This window comes from Sparus aurata, chromosome 5 (assembly GCF_900880675.1).
Source record: "Sparus aurata chromosome 5, fSpaAur1.1, whole genome shotgun sequence".
Classification (NCBI taxonomy): Eukaryota; Metazoa; Chordata; class Actinopteri; order Spariformes; family Sparidae; genus Sparus; species Sparus aurata.
The window spans coordinates 9,206,320-9,220,330 of NC_044191.1; the positions used below are offsets into that span (position 1 = coordinate 9,206,320).

General features: G+C 41.4%; 1 protein-coding gene across 1 annotated transcript; it reads right to left on the minus strand.

The window, feature by feature from the left end:
- Positions 1–323: 323 nt before the first annotated feature.
- dpysl2a (dihydropyrimidinase like 2a) lies at positions 324–13,063 on the minus strand. Its single transcript, XM_030417620.1, has 14 exons — positions 12,694–13,063; positions 7,458–7,546; positions 7,066–7,250; positions 6,742–6,906; positions 6,381–6,442; positions 6,187–6,267; positions 6,028–6,096; positions 5,801–5,921; positions 4,827–4,983; positions 4,504–4,645; positions 4,231–4,401; positions 3,832–4,011; positions 3,535–3,733; positions 324–2,177 (listed from the first exon to the last, which is right to left on the minus strand). Exons 1-14 carry the CDS (start codon positions 12,733–12,735, stop codon positions 2,086–2,088), a joined length of 1,755 nt encoding a protein of 584 aa, XP_030273480.1. The 5' UTR covers positions 12,736–13,063; the 3' UTR covers positions 324–2,085.
- Between the last annotated feature and the right edge of the window lie 948 nt (positions 13,064–14,011).

Here is a 14,011-nt window from a genome sequence, read left to right on the forward strand (position 1 = left end):
GCACTGCCAGTGCCATGTCATGACTCCCATCTGGATTGAATACCAAGTTTCTAGTGATATCAGAAGTCTGACACCATGGTTTTTATTTTCATTTTAAATGTATATTGGTTTCAAATATTGGTTATCAGCCTCCTTGATTGCTAATAATTGGTATTGGCCCCGAAAATACAATATCAATCCCTTATCAAAGTCGATCGAGCAGAAGCAGATATCAGCTTTTTGTATTCCACGCATTCTTCTTCCAAACTACATAATAACTTAGCTACTTAAAATTTCAAATGGCTAATTTATCCATGTTTAAAATAAAGACTCAGAACAATACGTTTCATTTTTATTATTTTAATCCACTGAAGTCAACACAGATAGGGTCAAATGCTGACAGGACTGATGATTTCCCCCCCCCAAAAAAACCCTTGCTGTATATCCTACAAAACATACATGACCGAGAAGAGTATCACACTTGCTGGGAGAGGGGCAACAACAGTGCTCAACATCACAACTCAATAACCAAGAAACTTCCCTTCAAGAATGTAAATCACTTCACACTATAGCTTGGCATACAAAACCTACACTTGACAAGGCAATGAGGAAGAAATAATCCAGTGTTTTACAGTTTGGCCATACAGTGCCGCAAAACTGACAACCCAGTGTGGTTCGGTGAATACAGTTACTACCTCGAGTGAATCTGGTGTCGACAATGTTGGGCAGGTGGGGGGGGGGGGGGTGAGAGAGGATAAAACTGGAATCTGGTAATTCATTCACAACACTAACACCGAGAACAGTGGACACATCATCAGCACACTGTGAGGGGATTCCATGTACATACTGAAGCATTTTTCATCAGGTCTCAAAGATCGATCACACTTCCATTACTTTAAAGAGCCTTCATAGATACAGTGCGCTATCAATATCTTACAGAACAGGCAGGCAAGTAGTTCAGTTCAACAAATATATCCTTAAACATACAGACATTTCCAATACGAGTAAAAAGATGCAAGCTCACATAGATTTTTACCATTTGGATTGTTACAGGTGCTAAACAGATTTTAAACAGGGTAAATGGTGACTCTACTGGCTGCTGCGTGGAGGTGGACATCATCTGCTCATACACAGCATAGATCATATAGCACCAGGTGCAGAGAGGTTGTCAGCAAGTCTCCCTATCCAGCTTCTGGATCCTGAACATTAGCACAGCTTTGTTGCTCTGACAACCTCTTAAACATGACGAAAAAAAAAAGATCATGACATGGAGGAGGAGGTTCATGATCTCGGACGAATGTAACGCGCCAGGAGATTCTCCGCCCTACATTCAGGGCGAACTTGAATGAGTGGTTTAACCCTAAAATACCCTTTCTTTTCCTTTCATCGCAGACAGCTTTCCAGCGTGATAAAAACATAAAACATCAACTTTTTTTTTTTTTTTTAAAAGTGCAACTATAACACAAAAGGAAGACCAAGGTGAATTGTTCAGCTGGACACACTACCGACACAAAAATCAAATACTGCAAACGTCAGATAAAAACAGTCAAAGATTTGAGAAACCGTCCTTTACATTTTTTGTGGCAGCAATGTAACAGCATTTCTGCACTAAAACAGTAACAGTGTGGACAATGGAGGCTTTACTTTCAAATGAAGGTGGCTCTGTAACACAACCACCAGCACAATTTAACTTGTATGTGGGAAATGAACAGCACATGAAGAAAAACTGTAAACCCCTCAAGTTTCTAAAATGCCCGCCCACGAAAACTTCTTGGGACAAGTTTTCTGTCCTCTTTCTGAGGACAACTTAACAGCTCAAACAGCAAAAAGTATACAAAAAATGTAAACAAATTTAATCAACAATCAAACTGGGGATAAAAACAGCAAAAAAGCTGCTCCAAATTCACTTGATCATTCCTTTACAATGGAATATGGCGGGAAAGATGCATGAAGTGACATAATGATAGTGCGTGAATAAGAATGGATGGAGTGCTTCTGGATGGGATGCAGGGGGAGTCAGAGGTGACCAGATGTGATGTGACAGCAGTAAGAGTGGCCTCTGGTCCCGCTTTGGCCCGCATCCTCGGCTCGGTTGAGTAAAAGAACTTAGCCGAGGCTGGTGATGTTGGCTTTGCCGCCGGGGGGAGCCACGATGCGTTGAGTGTTACGGCGAGGAATGTTGTCATCAACTTGGGCACCTAAAAATTGACGTACAATACAATTTAACATTAAGGTACTTACTTAACTTTAAAAGAAGTCAGCATTCTGTTCCTTTCACTCGCACACTAGAGCATCAGCCAAAACAGTTGGAAAACACTTAAATGAACATTATTATCTAAAGTTCCTATATTCTATTTTGACAGCTGGCAGCAAGTACTCTATAAATTACTTGCCGTTTGCAAATTACTTTATCAGCTAACACTACAAAGCAATGCTAGATCCAATCTGGGGAGCTACGTCGCAGCTAGTTAGCTAGCCTTTGCTTGATTTAACGTTAGCTTGTTGGCCGCCCCTACCTTGCATCGTTGTTGGCTAGAAGAAAGCAATAGTTAATTATATACATTTGCTTTTAACCTTTACATCATTGATTGTTGGCAACACTGTTTATAATAATACATGTTAGTATCATAGCTGGTGAACTATTTTGTCAAGCTAGGCAGCGACCATATCCACTATTTGCTTGCGATACTGTTAATGTGCTAGCAAGCAAAGTTTAGTCAGTTAACTGTAAGTTAGCTACGCTGCATGGATCTGGCTTTGTTTTCCAAGACAGCATTTTGACACATTAGTTAAGTAGTAATTTATCTGCATTAGCAGTCTGGCTATTATTAGCCACTACATTACTTTGCAGCAATGTAAGCAATGCTTTGTCTTTGGGCTCTATATTCTCCATTTTGTGTCCCCCCCATCTCTGTTCCTCAAACACTCCTTGAGGAGTACAGTTCCTTTGTATTTATACGTTCTGTACGTTATTTCAGATGATCGAATGCACGATCAAACTTTTCTGACAGTCACATCATGCCACATTGTGAACTGAATTAGAAGAAAACATAAGTTGTGATGAACACTGTTGATGATGCACGATGCCACACATTATCTTCAATTGAAGTTGCTTTAAAATACAGCTCTGATGTCTGCATGTGTTAAATTCCTGCTGCCTCGACTCCCCTTTCCTCGTGTCTCACTGGGAGGGAGAAAAAGCGAGGAAAGGAATAATGGACAAACAAACTGAGAACGTCTGTTGACTAAGTGATTTGACTTGACTCAATTTCTAAACTAATATTAGCCTGTGTTGCACACTGTTGGCGCTGTAGGGGAGTGGAGGGGAGGCAAGGCACTTGGGAATGTGCATAAAAGTCACATTTGTCGAGACCTTAACGTAGAAATCAGTCCTCCAGCTGTCAAGGCAAATTGAGAAGGTAAGGGAAGGTCTCATTTTGTAGGCTATGTTACAATGCATTCACACAAATTGCGTCACATTCTCACACATGCACTTTCAAGTTCAAGTTGTGAAAGGGGCCTGCTGCCTGGAGTGAAATGTGTGCTTTCACTCACCAGACAGACTGAAGCCAGACTGGTGAAGGTTGCGCACTGGCTGCTGGGTAAACTGCTGCTGTTGCTGCTGCTGCTGCTGCTGCTGCTTAGCAGGGGAAGTCTTCACTGAGGAGACTGTGGACATCACCTTGGGAGTCACAGTCACCTCACACACCGGCCCGTCGTACTGGCCCCTGGGGACTCCTCGCAGCTCTGTGAGCTGTATGTACAAGCACAGTTTATCAGACCGTCACCTGCTACCCTTTACTGTAAGGATTTAAGTTTCTCCGAAGTGCAACTACCTGTGTTTGAACTCACCCTGCTGCGAGCCTTTATCCTCTTGTAGACATGGTCAGAGAAAGGTTTACGGCTGATGTAGCGCCCACAGCCCTCCATGGTGTGGAGGCTGCCCTCCTCCAACACGATCTTTCCCTGGCTGATCACCACCACAGGACCTCCACGCACTTCTGTGCCCTCAAAGATGTTATACTCCACAGCCTGGGAGAAGAAAGTAATTGATCAGGAAACAACAAAAAGACTGCTCAGAGTCGAGGGTGTGCAGGGTCTGCCCGTTACATGATTAGCTTAGATGCTGGGGTTTTATACCACAAGACTTTTTACTGACAGGTGCAAAGTGATTTTCACTTGGATTTCTTGTAATAGTACAGTTGAAAGTTGTGTGGGTAAGAACCGAGACAGGCAAAGTTATCATCTGACCAGGTTGTGGCTCTTGGCCGAGATGATCTTAGTCATATCTGGGTCCCACAGCACGAGGTCGGCATCAGAGCCCACAGCGATGCGGCCCTTGCGAGGAAACAGGTTGAAGATCTTGGCTGCGTTTGTGCTGGTCACTGCCACAAACTGGTTCTCGTCCATCTTGCCAGTCACCTTTTGGGACAGGATGAAAAATCACATACTATCAGTTTATGATCATTTTCTTCATGAGAGGAATTTTTGGAATGTGTTAAAAGTGGGTCGTATCAAGCTCACCACACATTTGTCCCAGATTAGAGACATCCTCTCCTCAGTGCCGTTGGTGCCCTCTGGCATTAGGGTGAAGTCATCTTTGCCTATGGCACGTTGAGAAGTTTGGAAGGTGCAGTGAGCACTACCAGTCACCTGCAAGTCCCCACTGGGTAAAAAAGAAAGCAAGAAAACTGAGGTTACGATTCAAATGTGCAATAAGAAGACAACTATTAGTGCGTGATCACAAAAAGAGGAATAGCTGAGTAACAATAAAATGCAGCTCACAGCAGCAACACATGCTAAAGTTGTGTTCCAGCTACTTTTGCATCCTGGCACAGAGCACCTACCATGACAACAGAGAGCTGAGATAGTCAGGGGTGGTGGGATCAGGACTGAGCGGAGGAGAAGTGACGAAGGCTGCAGCTTTGGCCCAGTTCTTGCTCCAGTAATGGGTGCCGTCTGTGCCCAAGCTGGCAGAGATGGGCTCTCCGTAAACCACAGCACCTACAGGATTAGAGAGGTGGATGTCAAGTCAAAAAAGTGCAAGCCAGAAAAGACACAGGGGAAGGTGTAGAGTAGCCTGGTGACCAAAAGATTCACAACAGCTTATCTGATATTGGGTGGGTTCAATTTGATGACTGACAGACAAGAATCACCAGTCCAGATTTGAAAAGTGAAAAATCAAAAGTTTTGCTGCTCTGATTGTGGCAGGTATGTTAAGGCTCATGCAACTCAGATCAGACTGTAATTAGGCAGTGCCGATCAATGAAATGAAATCAAATGAAAAAAAAGATTCTGTGTGAAAAATATTTTATTGGCAGACTTTGCTGTTAATATTCCTCCATGCAGTAATATCAAAGAATAGCCACTTTGGTAATAAACACATTTAATTTCCTATAGATTCTTCACAATAAAGCCCCCCTTTTATATCAAATCTTTCATTTTAAAGCCACACAACCAGGAGATGTTTGGTTTTAAACAGCAAGACATTTTTGAAACAGCTGAAAGTGAACACGATAAAACTGTGAAATACAGCAGATATCTGAAAGTACGAACAGAAACGCAGGTGAGGAACTAAACCTCAGTCTAAAGCTACAAGAGTCCTGAGAGCTGAGCACCCCAAAACTTTTAAAAGCCTCTTTCTATTCTCCTGCACAAACATGAGTAGTGCAATCGGAACAAATCAGCACATTAAAACTGGTAATGGTGGGCAAATCAGCCAGGCAGTGTTGTCTTGCAAGTGGAAAAAGCCCCATAAGTCGAGTGATTTCAGTGGAATAAATTTGCAAAAAGGAAAAAGGTTTAATATATGTCTTCTCACCTCTTTTCCTGGCAAGGGCAATGACATCAGCAGCACTCTTGCTCATCACCTTGGTGATGTAGAGGGGACAGTTGGTCTGATTGGCAATGGTGACGGAGCGATTAACTGCCTCGGCCTCCACCTGCAGACGCACAAAGTCAGATTCTTCAGCAGCCTGGTTTCCATACTGCTTTTCCCTTTAAAGCACTTTTAACTACGTTTAGTTAGGAACCAGTCCTCCATCTTACCTCCTCTGGACGGCTGAGCACATGACCTTCAGGTCCAGTGATCCCCAGCTGTAGAATACGTCTCTGCTCCTAAAAAATTAACACAAGAACATCGTGATCAAAAATGGCTTTAAATGTTTACAGCTGAGACTTGACCGTTGTCATTAGCGGTTCTGTTACCTCTGCAATGATGTCTCCATTCTCAGCATGCACCTGAGCAATGGCTCCGAGGTCTCTGATGACGCTGAAAACCTCATAGATCTAAAAGAAAATGACAAACACGGATCAACCCGTAAGAAAGTCTGCTACGCCAAAGACATCTAACAGACTTAAAAACATATGCTTTGACAGACAGCTCAGTGGAGCGTGCATACCTGAGAGTCAGAAAGTTGGAAAACATCCTTATAAGCCAAATAGACCAGGAAAGAGTTGACACCTGAAGATAGAAAACTTATGAGAGAAAGCAGCCAAAGGTGGAACAAAGAGAGCAAAAGAGGGAAAATCCAGAGCAAAGAAGAAGAGTAAAATCAAGAGGACAAAGGTTGCAAAGCGGAAACATTAAGTTATTGTTGGTCAGTGATCAGATCAACTTTTCCCCCCATGCAATGTCAGAAACACTTCATATGGAAACATAATGGTCAGGAAACCTATCTGTCCAAGTAAAAGTGGCAGTAAGTCAGTGATTTGTAACCTCCATGTGCGTTTACACCAAATGTGAATAGGTTGTCAGCGTACCATGATCCTTCACAAGAGTCTCCATCTCTTCCTGAGTGCCTTTGTTCCAATCGGTGATGTCGACATGCAGAGAGTAATCACAACAGGACTTGCTATCAGCCCACTCCCTCCACTGTTTGAAAGCTGCAACCAAACTGACTCCAGGCTCCGGCACCACATGGTCAACTAGGAAACACAAAACAAAACAGGTTGGATTTCAACTGCATGATTAAATCATACGTGTTACAGCATGCGCATCCGCAGCGTTATGATTCCTGCAACAGATTACTGTGCTTTTAAAGTGGATGAAAACTAATTTGAAAAACTGTCTGATGTAATACGTACTGATCATAGTCGTCCCCCCAGCCAGGGATGCCCTGGTGCCCTGGTAGAAGTCATCTGCTGCCACCATGCCTCGGTCGGGCATCTGGAATCGGGTATGCACATCAATACCCCCGGGCATCACCATTCTCCCATGAGCCTCGATGATCTTCACTCCCCCTGGAACAATAAGGTTGTCTCCTAGTTGCCTGAGGGACACAGAGACATACAGAATTTTTTATAGAAAACGTGACAAACTGAGACATTTCCTCATGAAAGGATCAAAAGGATCAAGGTAAAGGTGTGTCCTCTTGTAGACAAGGAAATATCTAGCCCCTTTAGGAGTTATGAGAGAGTTTATGCAACAACAAAAATGCAAAGAAAGTTAGTCCTGTTGATCGTCAAACTGAACTTACTTAATGACTCCATCCTCCATGTAGATATCAGCCAAGAACGACTGATCATCGTTCACTATCTTCGCTCCTTTGATGAGGAGACGGTCACTCTGAAAAGAGCAGACAGCATTTCACCATTAACCATAAAGTACCAGAAATTCGAGCCACCTGCTGAGCGAAGTAAAAGAGCAAGAAATCGTCTTTATTAATGCCTTGTAGCTTATAGTCAATGACATAATTCAACAGTAAAGAGACAAATTACTTTTTCGATTAGAATAGAACCTTAGGACAAGTTTGGTGACTCATTTAACTCAATTCATTTCCTCAGAGAAAAGACTTTCGTTAAGGCAGGACGAAAGGTTACTCTATCACTCATACAAACAGATGAATCCATACCAACTTTCATCCTGTGGAAACAATCATTAGAATTATGCTACATGATGTATGTCCCTATATGTATGTACACATAGGGAGCAATTGTTTTTGATCGAAACTGTCAAGTAGGAGCACAAACTCTGAAGTGGTTCAGTTATCTCAACCTGTACGAGATGAAAAGGAGAGCGCACTTGGCTGGCCTAATTCTCCTACGAACTGCTCGGGTCTCTGAGGACAGTAAGGAAAGCTAATAAGGATAAAAGTGGTTACTGTCTCCAAACCTCACAGCAGGAAACACTCAGCTGTGCGCAGAGTAGGTGGGCCATGACAGCAGGAATGGATTAAGTATACAATTCATGGCTGAACTGACATGATCTCCCAGCCCCATTACTCTCCTATAAGTGGGTCATATAACCTATGTTCTCTCTGTGCACGAGTGGCCAGTGAGGTGTATTGTGAAGTACCTCAGCTCAAAAGTGCCATCATTGTACATTGCTGCCGCAGTCCTTTAATCCCTTAATGAATGTATCAGAATGTATATATTAGAGCCTGACCGATATTTAGTTTTTGAGGCCAATGCTGATATCTATATTAGATAGTAAGAAATTCTGATATCAATATATCGGCCGAGATAACACATTTTTTTTGCAATTATCCCTCAAATGTGGCCGTCATACATATTTGACAAAAATATGTCATGGAGGCACGATTACATTTTAACAATAAGCTTTACTGTATACAATAACAGCGAACAGTGAACTGAACAGTTTAAATCAACTGAAAGTTAATAATAATAAATCAACCCAAGCATAGTTTTCTGCAATGTGTCCTTTAAAACCAACACATTTTCATAGCGGCCAATATCAACAGCATACAGCAGAACCAATATATCTTTGACAGGCCAATATCAGCTGATAATACCAGCCAATTGTTATATACAGTATACTATAAATATACACAAACAGTTGACATTTTTTTAGGTATACATAGCTAGTGCAGTCTAATGCAGACAGGTGTTCTTGTTATTTAGTCTTCAGTCATTGCTACTGTATAATATGTGGAAAAAAGACACACCTGTCCCTATAGCTCAAAACAATTCAATAACCCCTCCAACTGCAGCTTCAAGAAAACATTAGGTTGAATCAACACATCTCTAAAACAGAGACAACACAACTGAACTGGTACAGGGAAGTTATATTACACTACACATTAGTTCTATCTTGGTGTACCTAATGAACTGCCACCAACACAATGACATGGTAAAAAAAGAAAAACATATTGTGATTACTGTTAAAGATATTGTGAAAAAGCTGTTAAATGTGGGGTTTGTACATCTAAAGAACAGCGTAGGGCATCTCCGCAGCACAACAGTACTTCATCATAATGCAATTTTGTCACACATTTTACCTTTATCAAAAAAATGCACATTCTGTGATTTGAATAATCAATTTTTGATAATAATTCTGATTAATTGTGAAGCGCATTTTACAGCCGAGGTGGATCGCTTGGCCGATATTATCAGCCAATATCGACCTATTGCAGAGATATTGATATTATGTATAGGTCATATTATGTTGTCTGATATGCACTGATAGTATGTTTTATTTCTTTGTTGAGATTACATTGCAGAAAAACATGCTTGGGGTACTTTTTAATAATTTGCCGTTATTAAATTCCCAATGAAGTTTGGCATTTCAGTGCACTGTTGTCATTTTAGACAATAAAGCTTATGGTACTGAAAAAAAATCCCGCATTCATTACATATCTATGTCAGAAGTGTTTGACGACCACATTCAAGGGGTCATTGCAAAACAGTATATTGGCTGATATATCAATATCAGAATCAGTCCCTAAAATTGAGTATCAATCAGGCTCTAGCATAAATTTCATTGTCTTTGGTTATGTCACATGGCCCAGCCAAAGGTAAACAGGCAGGCAGATAATACTTACAAGACTATGCTTAGATGGAATAGAATAGAATATTTAAGTTCTCTGCCATTATCACCAATATTACATCAATGTAACTGCAACTGCACTGTAGTGATTCTCTCATTTTTTATGGTCCATGATGCCTCTGATTTTTTTGTTCACATTTTACGAGCAGTGGTGTTAAATCAGCTCATTGTGAATTAACCTATTCTAAACCACACAAACAAACCCTCACAGCTGATACTGTGTGAACAAACTGTGGAAACACACTGTGGGAACAAACACAGATGACAGTTTCACACAAAATACTGATTTTATAAGTAATAAAGTCAATCAGAGACTGTTTTTAAATAAGAAAACTAAAGGAGTTTAAGGCCAGCCTAATAGAGAGCATCCTTGTTTTAACATCTCTGTCTTATATGACCCCTTGTGCCACCAAATGGATACAAGTGGACCATGATTGTTCAGACAACAGGGAAGATAGTTGGCCACCAACTACCATTAGATGACCTTTACAACACAGCTGTACACAGGACAGCTCTGTCAATTATCAATAAAAGAATACAAGGCGATGCTGTAGAATAAGACTGGCAAAGAAAAAGACCCACAACGGTTCTTTTATTCCAAATACAATTATTGTCCTTGACAAACTACTGTAAATATACTGTACACTGAGCATGGAACTGTACACCATGGGTATACATGCCTCAACTATTGTAGAACTGATAGATCTTTGTTCTGTTCTATGATTATTTTTTTTCATCTTGTGAACATGATTTCACGAGAAACTCGTGTTTTTTTTTTTACAGAGTTACTCAGTTTTCACTGAGTTACTCTGTAAAAACATGAGCTAACAGAAGAAAAAGTTTGGTTGGACAAAGGAATCATTTCAAAAACATCACTTTGGGTTCTGGGAAATTGCGGTGATAATCATTTGGAAGGCTACAGGCTGGACACACTCGATGCCTCTGGACATGGAGCTTGACTTTGACAATTATTGACAAATATGATTAAATGATTTTCCTTAACCCCGCTGAAAGCGCAAGAGCGCCGGAGGGGAAACAGGGGAGAGAAACTGAAAAAGATTCTACACATACAGCCATTAACACAGTATTGACATGCTGGTATGATGTCCATATGACTGTTTACAGGTCAATTCTTGCTGAGAACCGCACGCGTTTTGCGGTAGAAATAGGCGAGATTACGAATCTTTAGATCAGGCGACGCACATCCAGTGTGCTCAGCCTGTAAGATGTACCAATTAAAAATGATGGCCAATTTTAATATTTAATATTCTGTCCTGTTCAAATGTCACGATGGACAATATGATTGTCACTTGTTCACTCAATGCCTCCACCCAAGCGGTGGAACTCTGAGTTTGAATGTAAATTGGTGGTATTGTCCTGTTAAATTAACAACTGCTTATGGCGCAGAGGACACAGCCTCATTCAAATCCCTTGGCTCACCATTTTCTCCCGTTTTGAATCTACAGTAATGCCAAATTGGCGAGCTGGAGTTGCGTGCATTCCGCTACATCAGACCAGTTAACCTGGAACATCCTCCCACATACCTTCAGAAGTTCCCTCTGCAGCCATGACAGCTCCACCTGCATTTTCTCTTCAAAATAAAAGCCTGAAAACGCCTTAACAGCTGTTCAATATGCAATATTGCGAAAAATATACCACACAATGGCAAATATCGCAATATTCGATAATATCTAATAGTGGCTCAAGCCTAGTTTCTGTCATTCAGCTAATGGACAAATTGATTGTGTCTACATCTGATGGTACTAGATATGACTGGAGGAATTAATACAATGAAGGAGGACTGCCCTGCCTATCTCTCTAGTATGCCATCAGTCCTGCTCTGGAGACAATGTGATTTTCACAAATTCAGTAAGTGTTGCTCAGGGAAAAAGCATGATCTTGATGTGCGGAGTGGCACTATCTGCTTCACTCCAAACTATCAAGTGCTGCCTGACTGTGTTTCTAAGGGCCCGGGGGCGTGATGCATGTGAGCCCGGGATGTATTTTCATAACCCTGCCTCGACCTGTTAGGGAATCCTGACAACTACTAAAATAGCTGTACAAAATAGAGCCTAAGAAACGTCAAGATATTTTACAAGGCAGTTTGGTGTTATAAAACGATCAAACTAAAAGCAGTTGCTGCCTATAAGCTGCAGTACTCTGGCCCTAGCAGCTGCATGATGAGAGCTTAGAGAAAAAGGTTTGGATGGGTGCTATCCAATGACCTACTTTACTATAGAGGTTTTGCTTCTTTTTACTATCACGACATCCCTACTGTACGCCCTTAATACTGTGCTCACTTCTTGAGAAGCTGCAGCATGAAGCAAAGCAGACATTACATTATCAAATCCAAATTTCCAGTAATTCATCACAAAATCATGGTTAAACATCAAGCTTGTCCTACGGTTGCTGCAGAATTTGAGGATTCAGCAAAAAGATATTTCTCCCAAAAATTTAAAAAAGGATAAAGACAACTGAAACGAGAAGATGATGAAAGGGGATAGAGGATACAAAGATGAGATGATGACAGTGAAGGAATCTGTGCCAAAACCTGTTAACTACACCCTGCATGCTGAGGATGCTGCCAGGAAGAGTAACAGCTACTAATGACATCTAAAAGAGCAAAGAGCTGCTTCAACCAAGCCCTGAATATTCATTATATAGAAAAATACGACAAATCAGGACATGTTAAAGAGCTTTCTGCAATCCCACTGGCTGCTTGTCATTTTTCATTCCAGGCTGTCAGTGTGTGGAGCTGAAGCAGGGCTGCTGCCAGTGACAGCGTCAATGTAAATGAATGGAAACGACAGCTAAGCGTTGGCTAGCTTTTGGTCTAATCCTGAGGCTCACCGCACGTTAAAAAAAAAAAACCCACTACAACTGAAGGCTAGATATTATAATTTTTAATGAATAAAAGCAATACTCACTGTAATTCGTGGAATGTTCTTCTTTCCTTGGTAACCCGACATTTTGAAGATGCCTCACACACAGCTGTCCCCTGGCTATAGGCTAACGCTAGCTAGCTAGACTGGAAAACCTCAGCTGCCAATGAAAGGATGAATGGATGCTCAGCTTGTTAACCAGTCGACACCCCGCGCTGTCCGTACCTGTCTGGCAATTTCTGTCGATTAAGAATGAAGTCTGCACACTGCAGCCTGACAAATAATTAGAAATGAGTGGTTATAGCTTTGCCGGACAGTCCTATCCTCGGATTTACTGCTGCAGCAGGTCTCTGAAGACCAGACAGGCACCACGAAGAGAAGGGCCACAAAGAAGTACCGCGCATGCGCACTGCCCCGCCCTGCTCAGCTTCAGTTCCATCTTTCTTTGATGTGTTTTCATCAGTCAGTCAGTCAGAAAACAGGTTGAGGATCAAATGGGTTACTGACTGTCAGATTAGTATGGGCAAGAGACCTCAACAGGTTCTTTCCGGAAAAAATAATTGCAGTGATTAACAATTGTTACTGGAGAAGGCAAGCTCTGAAGAACTCGCGTTGTAAATGCACCCTGTTGAGAGGCTGAAGCCAAAGGTGCATTGCTGGCTGTGAAAATTTTGAATAATGTCCACAATATATAAAAACTGTGAAATAATGTAGGGTTTGTTGAAAAGCCAAGGCCAAACGGAATCTGTGGCTTTAAATTGTGTTGAAAAGCAGCTGATGGAGTATGAAGAGATGTTACAATGAAAATGAATCAAATACTCTGAATTCTCCAGACTGAAAAATTCAACAAATCTCAATGTATCAATGATCGGGAACATTTAAATATTTAGATGGAGTTTCTGGCTCGAATGAATGAAAAGATAATAGTTAAATATAGCTAAAAAGTGTGGTCATGTGTGCATGCTTACATGTGCATATTTGTATTTTTGTGTTTGTGTGTATCAAACTGACTCATTGATAAATCTGTCTCTCTGTGTTGGCCCAGTTGATCTCGGTTGCCACGGTGATGGCAACCAGGTTGGTTGTGGTCAAGGACTGGGAGAGTTGATTTAATAGTGTTTTTAGCTGAGGCTCACCTCACATTATCATGCTTCTCCCTCCAAAACAGTAACTGCTATCACTCAAATAATGATACGGTAGAAGCTCTGAGAGTCTTGTGAGCACTTTGTGAAATTTTTGTGTGTGTGTGGTCAATAATGTGTCTTGTTGATTGGTTTTCCTGTCATTTAAAAGCCCACTGAGCCAAAAGTTTTTGTACGATTGCCTCCAGAGAACCCCTGTAGCGACCAGCACAAGGGTTCCT